General features: G+C 44.1%; 1 protein-coding gene across 1 annotated transcript in view; it reads right to left on the reverse strand.

Moving 5' to 3' along the window:
- The window catches only part of LOC143783144 (cytochrome P450 2C20-like), a 133,749-nt gene that overhangs the window by 33,928 nt on the left and 77,072 nt on the right, over window positions 1-22,749 (reverse strand). Inside the window, exons 6-7 of the mRNA XM_077271466.1 lie at window positions 21,281-21,454; window positions 8,962-9,103 (exon numbers count right to left, since the gene is read on the reverse strand). Of these exons, the coding sequence (XP_077127581.1) occupies window positions 8,962-9,103; window positions 21,281-21,454 (316 nt within the window). The remainder of the gene's footprint in view (window positions 1-8,961; window positions 9,104-21,280; window positions 21,455-22,749) is intronic.

A 22,749-nucleotide genomic window follows, 5' to 3' on the forward strand; every position in this document is an offset into this window, starting at 1 on the left:
CTCTGGGGTATAATACAGGATGTAACTTAGGATCAGTAATGTAATGTATGAACACAGTGACTGCACCACCAGAATAGTGAGTGCAGCTCTGGAGTATAATACAGGATGTAACTCAGGATCAGTAATGTATGTACATAGTGACTGCACCAGCAGAATAGTGAGTGCAGCTCTGAAGTATAATACAGAAGGTATCTCAGGATCAGTAGTGTAATGTATGTACACAGTGACTGCACCAGCAGAATAGTGAGTGCAGCTTTGGAGTATAATACAGGAGGTAACTCAGGATCAGTAATGTAATGTATGTACACAGTGACTGCAACAGCAGAATAGTGACTGCAGCTCTGGAGTATAATACAGGATGTAACTCAGGATCAGTAATGTAATGTATGTACACAGTGACTGCACCAGCAGAATAGTGAGTGCAGCTCTGGGGTATAATACAGGATGTAACTCAGGATCAGTAATGTAATATATGTACACAGTGACTGCACCAGCAGAATAGTGAGTGCAGCTCTGGAGTATAATACATGAGGTAACACAGGATCAGTAATGTAATGTATGTACACAGTGACTGCAACAGCAGAATAGTGAGTGCAGCTCTGGAGTATAATACAGGAGGTAACTCAGGATCAGTAATGTAATGTATGTACACCGTGACTGCACCAGCAGAATAGTGAGTGCAGCTCTGGGGTATAATACAGAATGTAACTCAGGATCAGTAATGTATGTACATAGTGACTGCACCAGCAGAATAGTGAGTGCAGCTCTGAAGTATAATACAGAAGGTATCTCAGGATCAGTAGTGTAATGTACACTCACCGGCCACTTTATTAGGTACACCTGTCCAACTTCTTGTTAACACTTAATTTCTAATCAGCCAATCACATGGCGGCAACTCAGTGCATTTAGGCATGTAGACATGGTCAAGACAATCTCCTGCAGTTCAAACCGAGCATCAGTATGGGGAAGAAAGGTGATTTGAGTGCCTTTGAACGTGGCATGGTTGTTGGTGCCAGAAGGGCTGGTCTGAGTATTTCAGAAACTGCTGATCTACTGGGATTTTCACGCACAGCCATCTCTAGGGTTTACAGAGAATGGTCCGAAAAAGAAAAAAAATCCAGTGAGCGGCAGTTCTGTGGGCGGAAATGCCTTGTTGATGCCAGAGGTCAGAGGAGAATGGGCAGACTGGTTCGAGCTGATAGAAAGGCAACAGTGACTCAAATCGCCACCCGTTACAACCAAGGTAGGCCTAAGAGCATCTCTGAACGCACAGTGCGTCGAACTTTGAGGCAGATGGGCTACAGCAGCAGAAGACCACACCGGGTACCACTCCTTTCAGCTAAGAACAGGAAACGGAGGCTACAATTTGTACAAGCTCATCGAAATTGGACAGTAGAAGATTGGAAAAACGTTGCTTGGTCTGATGAGTCTCGATTTCTGCTGCGACATTCGGATGGTAGGGTCAGAATTTGGCGTAAACAACATGAAAGCATGGATCCATCCTGCCTTGTATGGAGCATCTTTGGGATGTGCAGCCGACAAATCTGCGGCAACTGTGTGATGCCATCATGTCAATATGGACCAAAATCTCTGAGGAATGCTTCCAGCACCTTGTTGAATCTATGCCACGAAGAATTGAGGCAGTTCTGAAGGCAAAAGGGGGTCCACCCCGTTACTAGCATGGTGTACCTAATAAAGTGGCCGGTGAGTGTATGTACACAGTGACTGCATCAGCAGAATAGTGAGTGCAGCTCTGGGGTATAATACAGGAGGTAACTCAGGATCAGTAATGTATGTACACAGTGACTGCACCAGCAGAATAGTGAGTGCTGCTCTAGGTTATAATACAGGATGTAACTCAGGATCAGTAATGTAATGTATGTACACAGTGACTGCACCAGCAGAATAGTGAGTGCAGCTCTGGGGTATAATACAGGATGTAACTCAGGATCAGTAATGTAATGTATGTACACAGTGACTGCACCAGCAGAATAGTGAGTGCAGCTCTGGAGTATAATACAGGATGTAACACAGGATCAGTAATGTAATGTATTGTAGAGATCAGACTGAACCAAAGAATCCATTTTGTCTTCCTCCTGAGAAATCTGATAGATACAGCAAGAAGTATATTTCTGCAAACTTGACATCTTCTTTGTTTTGTTAGTAATCACGCGCGCATTCCTCCTTGAAATTGTAGCTTTTTTATCCACATACCAAATAATTGTAACTCTACACTAGAATAGACTTGCTTTGTAAGTGATTATGAAATATGAGCGCTTGTGCGCATGTCTGAAAAATGTCTAAACTTTTTATCTATATAAAGAAGGGATCGTGCCCAGTGAGGAGAGGCGTGCTCTGAGGCCATCCCTATGTATGAACACACAACCTTTGTGCTGCGTGTCATTTATTTGGATCCCATCCAGGAAGCCAGGGACGGAGAGGACTCAACATTCTTTGGCGCCCGAACAGGGACCCGAGGCGAGAGTATCTACTCAAGATTCACCTGTGGATACGGACAACGGAGATCTGGGATAATGGACGGCAAATGAACTGAAAAACCTGGCCAGGTAAGAGACATTATTAGTTCTCTTTTATCTGCCCTGTATTATCCGAAAGATCTCTATGAGCCGTGTCACGCTGGGTTAGTCTAGTAGTGAGTAGATACCTATAAAACTCGGGTTACCATATTGTATAGATTTATAAGTCCTGTCCCTGGCAGTGTGTGAACAGTGTGAAGGTTGTGGCATGTTGTGAAAGAAGAGCAAAAGTACGTAGAAAATAAGCCGAAATAGTTGGGGTATAAGCCTTATACACGGAAGTCAGCCTAACTGGGTCATGTGCTTGCGTCCTTTCGAGGAGACCTCCGCCCATGCTTGACTATTCATTAAGTGCTTAACCTCCTTCATTTCTGGATAAGGTTTGATAGAATGAGCCCAGGACGCGGTTTCATGAGCCTGGGACAAGTATGCTAACTGAGACAGAAAGTTTTGTGATCTGTATGGTGTTGCTGAGTCTGTTTGCATGTGCAATAGCACTCAAGTACGTCCTGCATATTAGAAGAAACGGAGCAGACGAGCCTTTCAATATTTTAGCTCCCTAGGAGAGAAGGCAACGAGACATCACCACAGTGATTGTCCAAACGTCACCTGGGGTAGAAATAGCAAATATTAAAAGGATATTTTAGCTCCCTAGGAGAGAAGGCAACGAGACATCACCACAGAGTAAGTGATTGTCCAAACGTCACCTGGGGTAGACATAGCTAAAATGGGAAATAAACAGACAAAAACCGTCTTAGGACAAGTGGAAGCAGCAGATATCATACAGGAAAGATGTGGAAAGACAGTCAGAAAAGCAGATTAGAAGGGTAAGAGAAAAATTGGGAATTTCAGAAGCACTTGTGTTCAGCACAGAATGGGAAAGAATGAGCAAGGAACGAGGTGGAATTATTAAAGATAATAGATGGATTTTTGTAAGTTTGATTGTCTAGACAAAGGAAATTGTTAAGTTGCTGGAAGATTATTTCTTTTTGGCGCAAAGCCAATTTTTTTAGAAATCCTTATAACTTTTTGTCTGAACATAATTTTGAAGTTCTGTTTTTATCAAAGTGATATGTTTTGATTGATAATTCTTCGTGCAAAAAATTAGCATTTGGCATTTTGCCAAGTTTTTGTTACAATGTTTGAGAAACAAAAGGAAAAGTTCAAAGCCGCTACTCCAGACTGGAGGACGTTAGAACAACCAAATATTGTGAAACAACGATGTTTAGGAATAGCCATGGATATAAAAGAAAATCATAAGCCTGTCAGAATAGCTGAGGGTTATGATGGGGTAATTCGAACACTGCCATATACTGTGCCCCTAGAGGTCTCATTAGGACCTAAATGTTTTGCATCCAGATTTTTGTATGCCAGAGGTGCCCCAACATGTTTGTTGGGAACTGATGTCCTAAAGAAATTAGAAGCTAATATCAATTTTAGGAAAGATGGCACAGTTATGTTGACTATCCCTGATGATGCAGAATCATTAGAACAATATGTCAGAATTCAGGCTTTTGAGGATTTTACGGAAGAGAAAGAATACACCACAGATCTAGACCTCTCAATGATCCCAGAAACACTGTGGGCACAGGGTGACACTGATGTGGGATTATTGCATATCTCTCCTGTAAAATTATCTGTGCAACCAGGAACTGTTCTCCCACAGCTCAGACAATACCCTGTGAGTGCCCAACAGGAACTAGCGATTACAAAACAGATAGAGGAATACAGAGAGAAAGGAGTTTTGGTAGAGATACAATCACCTGCTAACACTCCTCTGTATCCAGTCAAGAAGAGAACTCTTGATAAGAGTTCTACACCCAAATATCGTATGGTACATGATCTAAGAGAAATAAACAAGGTTCTAGATCCAATCACCCCAGTTGTACCCAATCCTCATACGTTACTATCACAGATACCAGCCAGTTCTCAAGTATTTACTGTAATAGATCTTTCAAATGCATTTTTCTCGGTTCCTTTACACCAAGATAGTTGGCATTTGTTTGCATTTACATTTAAGGGCAAACAGTTGGCGTGGACACGCCTTCCACAGGGAATGATACACTCCCCTACTCTTTATTCAAATGCCCTACAAACAGTCCTTCAGAGGTTTGAACCTGAACCACAGGTAGTAATTTTGCAGTGGGATATTAAACCAGGTCCAACCAAAACACATTTCCATGGCCAGACATTTGCGGCTACAGTGTTCTTTGCTGCTCCCCTCTACTATCACATTTGCAAGGCTTCAGACTCTTAATTTAGCAACACTGCTACCTCTCGAGTCTGAAGGGGGGAATAAGGACACTGATCCACACGCAAATTTTTTCCCTACAGACACACATGATTGTACAGAGCTGTTTATAGATGGTAGTAGGTTTGCAGATGACACAGGTAACTTCCATACAGGGTATGCAGTTGTGTCAGAATCTGAAACTCTCAAAGCAGAACCGCTTCCACCGAAACAGTCTGCACAAGAAGCAGAACTAACAGCATTGATTGAAGCGCTAAAAATAGCTGAGAATCAGACAGCTAATATATACACTGATTCTAGGTATGCACATGGTATTGTGTTTGATTTTGGAGTAATCTGGAGAGCTAGAGGTTACATGACAGCGTCAGGACAACCTGTAAAACATGCTTCTCTGATCAAACAGATCTTAGAGGCTGCACAAGAAACAAAAGAAGTAGCAGTAATTAAGGTAGCTGCACATGTGAGACTCGACACTAGGGAATCTAGGGGAAATGATAGGGCTGACAAAGCAGCCAAAGCAGCGGCAGTTAAACCCTTACAACAGGTCCATACTGTAAACCCCACAGAAAATACTGAAGATAGACTAAGACAAGCACAGGAAGATGCAGGAGAAGAGGAGAGGGACAGGTGGAAAAAGGAAGGGGCAGAAGAACAAGCAGGAATTTGGAAGAAAGATGGACTAATATGTCTACCTAGAGCCTGGTACCCGATTGTAGTTGGTGGACTGCACCACCCTACTCATGTGTCTGCAAATGCAATGACACTGCTGGCAAAGCAAGTCTGGTTGGCTCCAGGTTTTGGCAACTATGCAAGAGACTATTGTGCTGCATGCGCTATATGCCTGGCACATAATCCCGGACAGACAACAAAGACCCCTATGAAGCACCACGTCCGACCTCTCTACCCGTTCCAGCGATTACAGATAGACTTTATCCAGCTGCCAAAAAGTAATGGGTATGAGTATGTGCTGGTGTGTGTGGACATGTTCTCAGGGTGGCCAGAGGCCTATCCAGTTCGGAAGGCTTCAGCTAAAAACACTGCTGTAAAGCTAGTTGCCGAACTGATACCCCGTTACGGTCTCCCTGAAGTGATCGAGTCAGATAGGGGTACTCATTTTACTGGAGAAATATTTCAAAATGTACTGAAAATGTTGGGTGTTGAAAGTCAGTTACACACTCCGTATCATCCTCAAAGTTCTGGTAAGGTGGAACGCATGAATGGAACTTTAAAATTAAAAATACAGAAAGCCATGGCTGAAACAGGAAAGCCTTGGACAGAATGCCTTCCACTGGCCCTGTACTCAATACGCAATACCCCAAGGGGTAAGACTAAACTGTCTCCATATGAAATTTTATTTGGCAGGACTGCCAATTTAGGATGTTATTTTCCACAACAACTTGTATTAAATATTGAGTCATTGACTTCTTATGTACAAAATCTTCAGAAACAATTAACTAAGGTGCATGCACAAGTTTTTGCTTCCCTTCCAGATCCTGACAACACTGAAGGAAGTCACAAGTTGGAACCAGGTGATCAAGTCTATGTAAAAAGACACACCAGAAAGGCTCTTGAACCAAGATTTGACGGACCCTTCCAAGTCCTGTTGACAACACCTACATCAGTCAAGCTTGAAGGAAAGGCATCATGGATACATGCAAGCCATTGCAAAAGAGCAGTATAAAACTCATGATATTGATGTTAATAGTATTAACCACAACGAAGGCATGGGAAAGACTAAATTCTCTAACCCCTTTGAACAATAGATTCGTACAACATCATAGAAAATTAGTGCATGATTTGTTAAATAATATGCAACCTTTGGCAGATTGTTGGATCTGTACCCATTCACCAGTATCAGCCACAAGTATACCTTTTCTAGCAGTTCCCGTGTCAGCAGAAGAAATATTCGCTTGGCCTGATTGTTCAGACAAACTGGCCAACAACCAAACTGGTAATACTAGGCTGTGGAATACTACAATCGCCATACCAATTGTGGGATGGGTAGAATTTCCTTGGTGGCAGGGTAATCTCTCAGGGAGTAATACACATCTACAATATTTAGCATTCAGGGGAGGAAAATGGGTACCTAGAGATAAGACTAGATTAACTGATTTAGGACAGGTCCCCACAGAAAATCTACAGCTCAGTTTCAGTACAACCGTCCCTTCCTCTGATGCCTTTAAACCTGTAGTATTGGAAAGATACATACATAATAGAAAATGGGAACATTCTGAGTTGTTCCCCCAAGGTGATGCAAACAGTTGTACAAGTAAGCCAGGGAACCTGATTTGTAATGAATCCGATGAGTATGTCAAAGGAATGCCTGTATGTGGGAATCCCGCAGCCGGGTACTGTAGTCCTTTGGGACAAAAACCCTCTTGGTGTATGCTTCAGAATGTATCTAGTTTTGTGGATTTGGCTCATAGATTGGTATTACAGCACTCAGCTTTATGGGATCTGCCTGAAGGTACATTTTGGATATGCGGAGAAGGAGCATATAAATGGCTTCCCGTAGGTATAAAGGGTACTTGTACATTAGGACGCCTAACCCCGGCTACTTTCATAATTTCAAATAAACAAGTGAATATGCAAGCCGTGCCCAAGCACACACTGTATAAAAGAGCTGCAGACAATTCACCACGTCCTTCGGGAAGGCCACATATAGTACAGATGGGAATTTCTAACAAAATTGCTAGTACCATTTTTATTTATCCTATGTTAACACAAATGTGGGATAAATTAGTTAGAGCCACGGATTATCTAGATGATCAAATTTGGGATATATTGGATATACTAAACACTAGTATAGCTGTACAGAATCAGCTTATAATAGTCATCAACCAACATACTCTGGTATTGGATTACCTAACTGCCTCACAAGGGGGTATGTGTCAAATCATTGGACCCACCTGCTGTCATTATATAGACCCGAATAGTATTATGAGTATGACATTTAAATTAAAAGACGTACAACGGCTCAGAGATCAGTATGACAAAGACAATGACCAGAACAAGGATAGCTGGTGGTCTGATACCTTCTCATTTCTTAACCCAGCCAACTGGTTCAGAGGGATCAGTGGGTGGATTGCTGGGATTATACAGAGCATAATACATATAGCTATAATTATTGTAATTATATATGTATTATTCAAGATTGTGCTCAAGGGTATCTCAGTATGCACAGATAAATTTTGTGTAATAGATGCAAGAGTATAAATTTTCTTCTTTATTCTTATGTTATCCTCTAGTGATTCTAATTAATATTACCGTACTAATTTTTGTTTTTATATTTTAGTATACTGCTAAAGAAGAAAATAATTTGCGATAGAAGAATTACTACTAGATTTGATTCTCTTATTAAAATATAAGCGTATATATGTGTAATACCAAAAATAAAGGCTTTGTCTTTGGCCCTGTGGTAATATATAAAAAGAATATGTCAAAGGGGGGAATTGTAGAGATCAGACTGAACCAAAGAATCCATTTTGTCTTCCTCCTGAGAAATCTGATAGATACAGCAAGAAGTATATTTCTGCAAACTTGACATCTTCTTTGTTTTGTTAGTAATCACGCGCGCATTCCTCCTTGAAATTGTAGCTTTTTTATCCACATACCAAATAATTGTAACTCTACACTAGAATAGACTTGCTTTGTAAGTGATTATGAAATATGAGCGCTTGTGCGCATGTCTGAAAAATGTCTAAACTTTTTATCTATATAAAGAAGGGATCGTGCCCAGTGAGGAGAGGCGTGCTCTGAGGCCATCCCTATGTATGAACACACAACCTTTGTGCTGCGTGTCATTTATTTGGATCCCATCCAGGAAGCCAGGGACGGAGAGGACTCAACAGTATGTACACAGTGACTGCACCAGCAGAATAGTGAGTGCAGCTCTGGGGTATAATACAGGATGTAACTCAGGATCAGTAATGTAATGTATGTACACAGTGACTGCACCAGCAGAATAGTGAGTGCAGCTCTGGGGTATAATACAGGAGGTAACTCAGGATCAGTAATGTAATGTATGTACACAGTGACTGCACCAGCAGAATAGTGAGTGCAGCTCTGGGGTATAATACAGGATGTAACTCAGGATCAGTAATGTAATGTATGTACACAGTGACTGTACCAGCAGAATAGTGAGTGCAGCTCTGGAGTATAACAGATTCATACCTTGTACATCTGGATAATGCGCCATCAGCACTAGGGTGAACTTTAGTGTGGAAGCTGTGGTTTCCGTTCCTGCTGCTAAAAGTCCTACGACCGTCACGAGGAGACTGGTGTCACAGAAATCAGGATCAGTTTCATGTTCAACCTGAGGGTGAGCAGGAGAGCGATTATTATACAGGATTTGTCTTTATGATGTTTTGGGGTTTAGAGGACTAACCACGGTCTGGGTACACAGTCTCGTCTGCATAGTAAGTGGGGTAACGTATTAGGGACAGCTGTGCATCTGCCTGTTGACAGCTAGCAGAATAGTGAGTGCAGCTCTGGAATGGTGAGTGCAGCTCTGAGGCAGAACACAGCACAGCAGGAGAGCAGCAAAATGCCTTCTCCCCTGCCTGACGGAGACTCTGCATGCTGGTAGCACAGTGGCCGGCTGCAGTCTCCCTGCTGCACTGTAGGGTGTGGGCTTTACTGACCTGAGGATCTTCTGTCAGGCTGCAGTTTTGTGCATGCTCGGATTGGCTCAGGCACGCTGGGTCCTAGTGCCCACCCTGCATTTCACTCAGACACTTCCTGGTCCTGCCTCACTGCCTGCAAACTTGGTAAGTGAGGATGAAATTTATTAGATTAATTTAGGCCTGTCATGGTCACTATGGAGTGAATGTGAGAGAATGGGGGTATTGTGGGGGCTGAAATGGAGGGGGACAGGGCATTGAGGGGGTTAATGTGAGAAGATGGGGGTATTGTGGGAGCTGAAGTGGGGAGGGGGACAGGGCATTGAGGGGGTTAATGTGAGAAGATGGGGGTATTGTGGAAGCTGAAGTGGGGAGGGGGACAGGGCATTGAGGGGGTTAATGTGAGAAGATGGGGGTATTGTGGGGGAGGTGGGGTGAATGTGAGAGGATGGAGGTATTGTGAGGGCTGAAGGGCATGTCTGTCATCTGGGTGGTATGTGATCGCTTTTCTAAGATGGTCCATTTGGTGCCTTTGCCTAAGCTGCCTTCCTCTTCCGATCTGGTTCCTGTGTTCTTTCAGAATGTGGTTCGTTTGCACGGCATTCCTGAGAATATTGTGTCTGACAGAGGATCCCAGTTTGTTTCCAGGTTCTGGCGATCCTTTTGTGCTAGGATGGGCATTGATCTGTCGTTTTCGTCTGCCTTTCATCCTCAGACTAATGGACAAACGGAGCGAACTAATCAGACTCTGGAGGCTTATTTGAGGTGTTTTGTTTCTGCGGATCAGGATGATTGGGTGACCTTCTTGCCGTTGGCTGAATTTGCCCTTAATAATCGGGCTAGTTCCGCTACATTGGTTTCGCCATTTTTCTGCAACTCTGGTTTCCATCCTCGTTTTTCCTCAGGACATGTGGAGCCTTCTGACTGTCCTTGGGTGGATTCTGTGGTGGATAGGTTGCAGCGGATCTGGAATCATGTGGTGGACAACTTGAAGTTGTCACAGGAGAAGGCTCAGCGTTTTGCCAACCGCCGCCGCGGTGTGGGTCCCCGACTTCGTGTTGGGGATTTGGTATGGCTGTCTTCTCGATTTGTTCCTATGAAGGTCTCCTCTCCTAAATTTAAGCCTCGCTTCATCGGTCCTTACAAGATATTGGAAATCCTTAATCCTGTGTCCTTTCGCTTGGATCTTCCGGTGTCGTTTGCCATTCACAACGTGTTCCATAGGTCTTTGTTGCGGCGGTACGTTGTGCCTGTGGTTCCTTCTGTTGAGCCTCCTGCTCCGGTGTTGGTTGAGGGCGAGTTGGAGTATGTGGTGGAGAAGATCTTGGATTCTCGTCTCTCCAGGCGGAGGCTTCAGTATCTGGTCAAGTGGAAGGGCTATGGTCAGGAGGATAATTCCTGGGTGGTTGCCTCTGATGTGCATGCGGCCGATTTAGTTCGTGCCTTTCACGCTGCTCATCCTGATCGCCCTGGTGGTCTTGGTGAGGGTTCGGTGACCCCTCCTTAAGGGGGGGGTACTGTTGTGAATTAGACTTTTTGGCTCCCTCTGGTGGTCACTAGTGATATGATTCTGGGATTGTCTTTTTTCAGTTTGGCACTCACCTGGGCCGTTAGTCTAGGGGTGTTGCTATATTAACTTCCTGGATCCTTAGTCCAGTGCCTGGCATCGTTGTAATCAGATCCTTCTGTTTGCTCCAGTCTGCTGGTCCTGGTTTGTGCAAAATTAAGCTAAGTCCTGCTTCTTTGTTTTTTGGGTTATTTGCTTTGCTTCTATTTTTGTCCAGCTTGTACTAAATGTGATTTCTGACCTTGCTGGAAGCTCTAGGGGGCTGGTGTTCTCCCCCCGGCCGTTAGTCGGTTCGGGGGTTCTTGAATATCCAGCGTGGATATTTTAATAGGGTTTTTTGCTGACCATATAAGTCATCTTACTATATTCTGCTATTAGCTAGTGGGCCTCTCTTTGCTAAATACCTAGCTCATTCTTATGTTTGTCTTTTCCTCTTACCTCACCGTTATTATTTGTTGGGGGCTTGTATCTAACTTTTGGGGTCTTTTCTCTGGAGGCAAGAAAGGTCTTTCTTTTCCCTTCTAGGGTTAGTTAGTTCTCCGGCTGGCGCGAGACGTCTAGAACCAACGTAGGCACGTTCCCCGGCTACTGTTAATTGTGGTGCTAGGATTAGATATATGGTCAGCCCAGTTACCACTGCCCTATGAGCTGTTTTTTTGTGTTTGCAGACTTGGTATTAAATTCGGAGACCCTCTGCCATTGGGGTCATAACAACAGGGCAAGGGAGGGGGAATGTGAGAGTTTGAGGGTATTGTGAGGGATGAGGTGGGTGAAGGGTGACAGGGCCCTGGGGGGCTGATTATTGTACTGTTTTGTTATGATATGACATGCACTCTGTTACATGTAATAGTTGCTATTTGGGGGACTGGAGATGGCGAGGTCGGGGGCTTTTGATTCTTACCCGTTGTGTCTTTTATGAGTATTAGTATAGCAAACCTCCTATTGTAACTATAAGCTGCATCACATTTAAAGGGAACCTGTCCCCCCGGGATGTGTATGACCTATTAATATGGGCATACAGGTGATAGAAATGTTACACTGGTCTCACCTGTCTGCCTCATATTAATGGTCTTTTTGCTGAGAAATGTTATAATCTGTCTGTATGCTAATGATTTATTCCAGTCTCCAGGGCGTGCAGTGCTGTAAGAAATCCCTGCCCCTTGTCTTCGTTACAATACTACCCCCCTTCCATAAGTGTCAGTTACGGCCCCGGAATCCTGCGCCCTGCACTCTCTCAGGAATACAGACTTCATCCCCCCTTCTATAGGCGCCGCATTCAAGGATCTTCTGCGCAAGCGCTGGCGAGTCACTGTGACCTCTGGTGTGCGCGCTGATGAAGGGCTCTCCACACTTCCTCCCTGCATAGTCATCATTATGTACACATGGTTCCTAGTTATAGCTGTGCAGGGAGGAAGTGGGGAGAGCATCTTATCGGTGCACACACCGGAGGTCACAGTGACTCGCTGGCGCCTGCACAGAATATCCCTTAATGCAGCGCCCATAGAACGGAGGATGAGGATCAGATTGTGGTGACTCACAGGCTCAGAATTCCGGCGCCATAACTGGGATGGGGTAGTATTATAATGAGGAGAGGAGGCAGGGATTTCTTACAAGCACTGCATGCCACGAAGCCTGGAAGAAATCATTAGCATAAGGAAATAATATAACATTTCTCAGCAACAAGACCGCTAAAATGAGGCAAACAGGTAGGACCACTGTAACATTTCTATTACCTGTGTTGTGAATTCTGTTCTCGGGCTCCCTCCTGTGGTCGTGAGTGGTACTGTGTGAGTTCTGTTCTTGGGCTCCCTCTGGTGGCTTTTAGCGATACTGCTGGTTGGTAGCTGGGCTCAGCTGCCTTGTAATCTGCTAGTCTGGCCTCCTATTTAATTCCACCTGGACCATTACTGGTTGCCTGCTGTCGTTGTACTCAGTACTGGTTCTGATCTCTTTTGGACTACTTGTGACCTGTCTCCTCCTGGAGAAGCTAAGTCTTGCTAGTTCATGTTTTCTCATTATTGTCTTGAAAATATTTCTCAGTATATGATGAGTTTAGTCCAGCTTGCTTATATGTGATTTCCTTGCTTGCTGGAAGCTCTGGGGCGCAGAGTTGCTCCCCTCATATCGTAGTCGGTGTGGGGGTTCTTGCATTCTCTGCGTGGATGGTTTTTGATAGTATTTTTTACTGACCGCACAGATTCCTTGCTATCTTCTGACTATTTAGTGTTAGCGGGCCTCATTTGCTAAAACCTGTTTTCATTTCTACGTTTGTGTTTTCCTCTTCTCTCACCGTTATTATTTGTGGGGGGCTGTCTAAACTTTGGGGTTATTTCTCTGAGGCAAGTGAGGCTTTGCTTTCTCTCTAGGGGTAGCTAGTTTCTCAGGCTGTGAAGAGACGTCTAGGTTTTTAGGAAGGTTCCACGGCTGCCTATAGTGTGTGTCGATAGGATCATGGTTGCGGTCAGTAAAGTTTCCCACATCCCCAGAGCTCGTCCTAATATTCCGGTTTACCCATCATGTCAGTTTTTGTGATCCTAACCACCAGGATCATAACACACCTGTATGCCCATATTAATAGGTCATACACATCCAGAAGGGTGACAGATTCCCTTTAAAGCACCACACCAGCATTTTTTTTATTTCATCACTGGTGTGGCGCCTTAAAATCCAAGACCTCTACCAACTGTCTGATACTAACTTTCTGGCATTTTTGCCGTCTCTTGGCTTCATCTCCTGCAGTTTGTAACTTGTCCACTGCCCCAGTGATTCATGGAGCGGTTCGGAGGTCTCTAATCTTACATTGAGCGCTTGAGACGTAGATTCTAACTTCTGGCCAGACATAAGCTGCGCTCAAGTTTGAGCCACGGGACTGGAGCAGTGCACAAAGTGGTGAATACGGCGGAGGATGAGTATGTGACTGGGGAAAGGACTTGCACTTAAAGCCCCACTCCAGTGGTGAAAAAAACTAACCCCACTGGAGTGGTGCTTTAATACCGTAATTTAATAAGAAGCAATTAATTATTATAAAGTTAATTACGGCTTGTAATGTCTGAAAATGGACCTGCCTGCACTTTATGTGACTGCAGATTGCCAAATCATGACAGGGAGCGCCTGCTGCATGAGCCCCCATATCACTGGCGTTATCAGGCGGTCATACGACCATATTTGCTATGTGTATGTGGCGCGTAGAAAGGTTTGGCTTCTCTCAATAGAAAAGAATTGAGAGAAGCCAAAAGAGTCATCACATCATCGCCTGCTCGAATCTGTGACACTGGGGTCATAGTTACTTACATGGGGGGGACTCAGGGAACATTATTACATGTTAAGTGGGCACTTAAGAAGCATTATTGTTATAGGGGCACTTGGAGTATTGTCACCATCAAAGTTGCATATGGGGTATTACTTTTTAGGAACATAATATGGAGGGTACTAACATAGGGCATTAATATTTACTAGGGGGAATTTTACTATCTAGAGAGCAAAAATGTGGCATTATTACTATGTAAGGGGCACAGCGGTGGTGGTATTGTGTGGGGCGGTAAGAGGAGCATGATTATTGTACCGCACAGCAGGTGCAGTAATAGGGACACATACGGATGCAGCGGCTCAGTATTGGGGTATCAGGGGCAGTAATAGGGACACATACGGCAGCAGCAGCGGCTCAGTATTGGGGTTTCAGGTGTAGTAATAGGGACACATACGGAAGCAGCGGCTCAGTATTGGGGTATCAGCAGGATGAGGCGTTTGCACAGGTTGGGAATAGATGGGCACGGTGCAGGAAATGTGAGGAGTCAGATGTGTCTTTGTTGTAAACTCTGCAGACGAGTTCTGGCCGGAGAAGTTGTCGTGTCGGTCTGGGCCAGATGGATAAGACTGGAAAAGTGAACGATTCCATGAGGAAGAACTTCAGCGGTAAGTCACCATCTATAACTGTGCTGTGATCTCTTATATGGTCCGCAGGACTAGTATCTACCAATTTATGGTCCTCATATAGTAATATCAGTGTTTGTTTTTGTATATAGATGTATTTTCAGTCACAGTGCATCACCTGCTGATGTCTCCTATACTCACAATTAGGGGGCACCACGTAGCTGTAGTCAGGATTGCCTGGTTAGGGGTCCACTCAGATTTTTCACCCCACTAAGCTGAAACCCTACCTAGACCTCTTGCTATCAGTATTTGTAGCCAAAACCAGGAGCCGGTGATAACACAGAAGTGATGATGAGTTTCTATTATTCTTTTCCTCTGATTGTTCTCTCCGGGTTTTGGCTACAAATACTCAAGTAAAATACTGACCAAATACCTAACGTGTGAACATGGCCTAAGGATCACTCTTCTCAGACTGAAAATCATTACAGAAAAATGTCAACTCTGAATCCTGCACAATTGTGAATGCAGCTCTGGCGTACATTGAATGACCACAGTGATAAATTCTAGAAGACATTGGGCCTCCTTTGCCATTAGGCACAGTACTGATTGGGGCAAATATTACATCAGGCAGTGAAATCTTCCTGGTGGAATATTGTATTGTGTGGACAGGATAGATTCTGATGTTGGCTGTGAACGGCCCGTTCTACTTCATCCTACAGATCCTCCAACAGATTAAGACCTGGAGACTGTGAATGTCGGGGAGGAAAGGGAAACTCTGTCATTCTACTGTAACTAATCCATGGCTATAATACCCTTGTGGCATGGAGCCTTGTCCATCTGATGTAGGGTGAATGTGGAGCCCCAGGGTCCTGGTCGTCACAGTGGTATTGCTTTTCTCTAGGGGAGAGTGATGCTATGTTTGGAGGCAAGGAAGAATAACTGCATCCAGGTACCACAAACATGCAACACTTCACACTCCAGGCCACCAGGGGGAGCTTTTGCTCCTATTTACTAGCTCACTCTATATATATATATATATATATATATATATAACTGGTAGTCAGTAGGGAAAGTTAGTCAGTTACGGTCGGAGTCATTTCCTGGCACAGTTAGTTGCTAGCTGAGCTCAGCTCAGTTAGTTCCAGACAGCCGTCTGAGGAGGAAAGAAGGTTCACGGAGCTGTGCATGCCCACAGAGCTGCAGCTCCCAGAAAGAGACATTGAAGGCCAAATTGTTTGCAGTGAGCGTGCAGGAGAGGAAGCACAGGAGAGGATACCAGAAAAGGGACCAGCCCCGAGCAGGCTGCCTCCTGAGGCGCAGAAACGCCGGTAGCCGGAACATCGAGGTTGTGAGGACCTCTACGCCTTACATCAGACACTGGCAGGACAGCTAATTGCACGTTACCTGTCCGCACCTACACCCAGGAGGCATGGTGACACCCCACAGAGCCGGGTCATCTAAGAGATCTTTTAAACAGGCTCAAGTCACCAGTCATACGGGTTTTGTCCTATCCTATCCGGGGTACAGAGAGAGAGAGAGAGATAACATCTCTGAGGACCTTATGTGAAGCTTAGCAGTAAGGGCCTACACCACTACAGCGCATAGGAAGGCTTTTATTCTCCACCTGGACAAGGGGACTCTGGACTTGCCTCCAAACCGGCCGGACTCTGCCTGCTCTGTGGTTTGGTGTCCTGGACTGTGGATGCTGAAGTCTTCAGTAAAGGTAAAGAGAATGCAACCTTGTGTCCTCGTTCCTCACTGCGCCTCTCACCATCCTATCATCTACACACCAGGAGCCCTGGGGATACACTTCACCTGTGGGAAGGTATACCATCTAGCTGCCATAACATGACCCCAGAGGAGGCCTTAAAGCATCGTCTGTCCCCACTGACCGAATACCACAGGTGGCATCATGAACATAAACTCTATCCCTTTAAAGACCTTTCCCCTTTTACATGGGCGCCCTGGACCACGGACTGGGTCGCAGCCACCGTGACATCCCCATTTAGCCATAGGTAAGTGTTCACATTAGGCAGTCAGCTCAGATACCATAGGTAAGTGTTCACATCAGGCAGTCAGGTTAGTTACCCATTCGATCTGAGATTACCTTGACGTTTGGTGAATGGGCTCATAACGTTTGGCCAAATCTTGTGCTAAAAATCTCATGTGTTTTTTCATAAAGTTCATAAGCCATTATGCTATTCACATTCCATATATTTCACATTTCCTTATTTTAGCACAGATGAGTGCGGCCATTGATCTATTTTGTATGTGTCTTTTTTTGGCTATGCACTAGCATAAATTATATATATATTGTTCAGTCAGTTTACTTATTTTTACTATATCCCCCTGTGAACCGCAGGACCCGGTACCGATTATCCCTAGCCCGTGGGGCGACTCATGAACAGCAGCCATGAATGCATCCTCTTGGTCAGCTGAAATTCGTAGGTAAGCCTCACCATGCAAACTTCTGTCCACAGAGATTAGATGAGCCAGGTGCAACAAGAAAAACAAAGTGGTCATCAATCGACAGGTATCAGAGCAGACAGGGTGTGCAGAGAGACCTTTCCCCACCACTACTCCTCCTCAACTATCCTGACAGGCAGGAGTTATCCATCCACAGGTATCAGAGGCGCCAGTTTATGCCAAGAAAACCTTCTCCACCATTATTCCACCTCCTCCAGCACTAGAGCAAGGCTTCGTGGATTCAGGGTATCTGCACCAAATTCTGACCTTCCCCTCAACATTGTGCCACAGAGATCTAGATTATTGTGACCAGGACATGTTCCTCCTCCGCTCAGTGATACTTGTTACTCTCTTTTACCTACTGGATTCTCCTTTCTCCACAACGATGGCACCGGTAGAGGTCGTCTGCCGTTATACCCATCTGTGTTAAGGAAAGATATGTTCAGACACCAGCATTGTGTTTGACTCCAATTTCCTAGACTGAACCTTGGCTGTTCATCAGAATAATTCTTCACATTATCCTCTGACCTCTTCTGATTTCGGTATTCACAGCGGTTATTGACATTGACCTCTGAGCCTTTCTTCTGAACGATTCTTGACATCCTTCTGTGATCCTTTTATCTGAACGATTCTTGACATTCTCCTCTTCTCTTTTAATCAAAGCAACACTATGATTTTTTACATAATCCTCTTATCCCTTTATTAAAATGTTTCTTCTCAACCTCCTCTGACCACATTCCCCAGAACGATTCTTCATATATCCCTTTAATTCCTTTCATTTGAATGATTGTTGACGTTCTCCTTTCATTTGTTTATCAAAACGATTATCATCTCCTGATCCTTTCATCAGATTGATTCTTCACCTCCTGCCGAGATCCTTTTTGGCAGAATAATTCTTCGTAACCCACATTAGTTATTGTCTGCAGCGCTGACGTCACATAAGCAGTGCTCTAGTCAATCAACGATATCAGCGCCTCTGCCCGATTAGGCAGCATGAGCTGCTGATGTCACTGATTGGCTGCTGTCAGTGTGCAGACAATAAAAGACACCGACCAGTTGTGACTCAATGTTGGACTCGGGGAGGGTGAATAAAAACATTTTATTCTTTTTATTTTTAAATGGCACCTGGGGACACAAATATTCTAACCCCTCCAAGCATCAAGTTGAGGTATAGCGGTTCACGTCTAAGATTTCAAGCAAATGGTCACAGTCAGAATGGCGGTCATGACACAGCTGTCGGGCGACCCGGGACCAGGTGTCTCTTTCCTGTCCCTTACACTAGGGGGTGCCCTAGCTCGCATGAAAAAAAATAGGTGTAGATTCCAGCTCCTTAAAATCTTGAAAGTCTTTATAAGTGCATACAAATGTAAAATATCGCAAGTCCTAAGGCCGGCGTCACACTGGCGAGTTTTACGGACGTAAGAGCGCAGAAAATACGTCCGTAAAACTCGCAAAATAAACGGCACAATTATTCTCAATGGGGCTGCTCTTATCAGCCGTATATTACGGTTCAGTATTATACGGTCTTCTACGGCCGTACAAAATCGCAGTATGCTGCGTTTGTCAGCGTATTGCGCAAAAAAATCACCAATGAAAGTCTATGGGGGCGAGAAAAATACGGATTCCACATGGACCAGCAGTGTGACTTGCGAGAAAAACACAGCGGTGTTAGTGAAAAGTCGGTAATTCAATTGCCGGCTTTTCATTTCTCCTGCCTAAACCCGACAGGATATGAGACATGATTACATACAGTAAACCATCTCATATCCCCTTCTTTTTTTGCATATTCCACACTACTAATGTTAGTAGTGTGTATGTGCAAAATGTGGGCGCTGTAGCTGCTAAAATAAAGGGTTAAATGGCGGAAAAAATTGGCGTGGGCTCCCGCGCAATTTTCTCCGCCAGAATGGTAAAGCCAGTGACTGAGGGCAGATATTAATAGCCTAGAGAGGGTCCATGGTTATTGCCCCCCCTGGCTACAAACATCTGCCCCCAGCCACCCCAGAAAAGGCACATCTGGAAGATGTGCCTATTCTGGCACTTGGCCACTCTCTTCCCACTCCCGTGTAGCGGTGGGATATGGGGTAATGAAGGGTTAATGCCACCTTGCTATTGTAAGGTGACATTAAGCCAGGTTAATAATGGAGAGGCGTCAATTATGACACCTATCCATTATTAATCCATTTGTCTGAAAGGGTTAAAAAACACACACATGATTAAAAAGTATTTTAATGAAAGAAACAAACAGGTTGTTTTAGTATTTTATTGTTCTCTCAATCCAGCTGAACACCCTCGCTTGGCAAAATAATAAACCCACAAGATACATACCTTCAGATGTCCTGTCACGTCCCACGAGGTAATCCATCTGAAGGGGTTAACTGATATTACTGCCCCAGTCGGGGAGGAGATATTAAGAGACGCCTCTTAACCAGAGAGGCATACTGGATTTATAATTTGCGAACAAGATCCCCTCTAGGCCTTAACAAGAAAAACACAATTCTCTATTATTATTGCTAAATGGTTTTAATAGAGGTTTATTTTGGATATAGCTCACTGTGTGCATTGGAGTTGTGTGGCGGCGGGGAGTTGGGACCTTCCGCTCCTGAGGTCATGTGACCTAAAATCCCATTAGGATAGGTCACATAGTACTATAATAGAATCGCCTACACACAAGTAGTCAGACATGAGTAAGATCGGATAGATCGAAACGCGTTGTCCATATCTTCTGTCTGCATCCACCTAGGATTAAGGACTTGCCATATTTTACATTTTTATGCACTAATAAAGACTTTCAAGATATTAAGGAGCTGGAATCTACACCTATTTTCTTCATGCATGCTGTCATTTTACGTCTGGATCAGGACGAAGATTTCTGTGCTCCACAGGTCTGTCGGTGAGCTGGCTGAGGCTGTTCAAGCTGCATTTTTTATCTTGGTGCCCTAGTTCGCCCTGCTCCCTGCGAAGATGCCGGGCCTCCACCCTTGCCTTATCTCCTGAGTTAGCCCTCCATCTGTTCTCTTCCCCCACCCAGGGAAGAGGGGGCGGTACTGTGCACCGTACTACACCAACCCGACAAACAGGCTAACGCAGACAAGGGTTAATAGAAAACTCCAGGCATACAAAATATTGACTCACATATAACAGTGGAATGCACCGGGGTGTTAGGAAGGGGAATAAACCAAAACAGAGAAGGATAAAAAATTACCATACATACAAACCACACAACAGTCACTGATAACTCCTCCAATTCTCCTCATGTGAACTCCTCTCACACAGATAGCCATGTAGCAAATACTAGCTCTGACAAGGATTAGTAACAGAGATCATAAAGGGGAAGGGAGTGGCTATCTGAGCTCAGCTGTGAACACATGGATTTCCAACATGGCCGATTTAACCCTTGTTCTGCCAGAAAAAATAAACACATTTAAAATGAAAGAGAAGGGCCGGAGTAGAAGCAATCAGACACTGCGGTCTTCTGGCACAGTATCGCGGAAACACCGTGACAGTTTGTTTCCAGCCTTTATACACACTTAATGATAAAAAAGGTCTTTAAAGTGGAACAGCTCTGTTACAATGGCTGTCCATTGGTACTTGTGGTCCATCAGTGCAGGTTAATAGAAATCCTAATTTCGGTCATCCTATTCCTAGAGTTTTTTGTTAATCTGCACATTAAGGACTACAAATACCAGTGGACAACCATTGCAACAGAGCAGTTCTGCTTTGGGGACCTTTTTACATGTACACAAAGTTGGCGAGTGGAAAACGCTCTTCAGACTGTGCCATTGGCTTGTGTGATGTGAGGCACAGGAGGAGGAGCGGGAACTGATGGCTCATGTAAGGGATTGAGGACTTCCCTCTCTTTTCTTTCTTTCCCATTGCTCCTGTAATTTTTTGCTTGTTACACTCCCCCACTTAACATTGATATTATTATAAAGGCTTTTCAGCAGCCTCATCTCATTCTCGTTACCTCCTTTATCTTCAGCATGAAATAGTCTATGAAGTCCCGCGGTGCCTCCGGATTCAGAGTCTTTCTGTGCTGCTCTATATACTTTGTCACAAACTTTTTGAGAAATTCACTTTCTTTAAAGACTCTCTGCTTGATGATCGGAAACTTCAGAAGGATCGGGACAACATTGCAGACCTGTAGAAGATAAAATAGATGAGGGATCCAATGAGCAAAAATGGAGACAAGAAAGAAGATTTGTTCCCTCTAAGCCTTTGTAAATGAGAAGCCTGGATGGCATTTTGACTAATCTGGGCAATCTATAAAGGTGGCTGAGTGGCCCTAAATAACTAGCCAGAGTAAAGTACATTAGATGGCTTTCGGCCAAGCGATGGTTGGGCTGACCATTCGGTCAGTAGTTATTTTACCAGCTCTCCCAAATACAGGAGAGCTCATTCTGGTTTGTTCTTGTGTTGTCTATGAGAGAGCCATCAACAGACTAGTGGCTTAACTCCATGAGACAATATGATTGGGAATCTTAAATCGGCCATACCACATCAATGTTTTTTTTATATTATACCCTTTGCATCAAAAAATGGGTGGAATACCGAAGAGATCCATAATAAAAATATAACTTTATTTCTTTTTTAAAACATGATAGTAAAAAACTAGAGATGTCACAATAGGGTACGCATGGAGGTGGCACTCAGAGCAATTACAATGTAATCTATGTGCTAACAATTAAATTTGTAATGGCTTCAATATGCCATAGGCAGCAACAGAAAAAATAGAATAAATCAGGTAATGCTTATTTACATAGAGTAATGCACTCACTAGGTCAACGAACTGTCACTGTTATGGTACAATGATTTAAAATATAAAAATCACAGCTGTATTAGTGCTGACTTAAAGGTATGTAAACTTGGGTGCTGCCCTCATGTATTAATATTTGCCTCTATGTGAATAAATCCGCAGAGGCTGCAGAACTTAACACGGTTTGACGTTACCAGTGACACCTAGGAGAGACATGGGAGAATTGATAGTAATAAGGTGCTAAGTGCTTTATTCAATTTACCTTATTGAAATTGATCTGTGTAAGCTCCACTGTCTGAGGTCACATCGGTGTCCCCTTACCCCGACGCGCATTTCAACGCCAGTTTCTTCTTGCCCCCGGAAGAAGCTGTGATTTGAGCTGTTATACATGAAGAAATATTTTGGGGGGCAGTTGCTAGCATGATACACCATGCCATACCTCACCTTGTTAATTAGTAGCGGTGAAATTCCACAGTGTGCATAGCTCACGCACATTAAAAAAAAAAATTCTATTGCTAAACGTGGAGGAGGTAAGAGGATATACAGACCTTCCTGGCAGACCACTTTGATCCCCTGATGAATCAGTCAATGGATAGAAACGCGTCGGGAGGTGATCTTATACTCCACTGCTTTACCCCTTATGGCCCTTGAGAATGGGCTAGTATAGAAGATGATTAAGG

The sequence above is a fragment of the Ranitomeya variabilis genome, chromosome 6 (assembly GCF_051348905.1).
Source record: "Ranitomeya variabilis isolate aRanVar5 chromosome 6, aRanVar5.hap1, whole genome shotgun sequence".
In the NCBI taxonomy this organism is placed as follows: Eukaryota; Metazoa; Chordata; class Amphibia; order Anura; family Dendrobatidae; genus Ranitomeya; species Ranitomeya variabilis.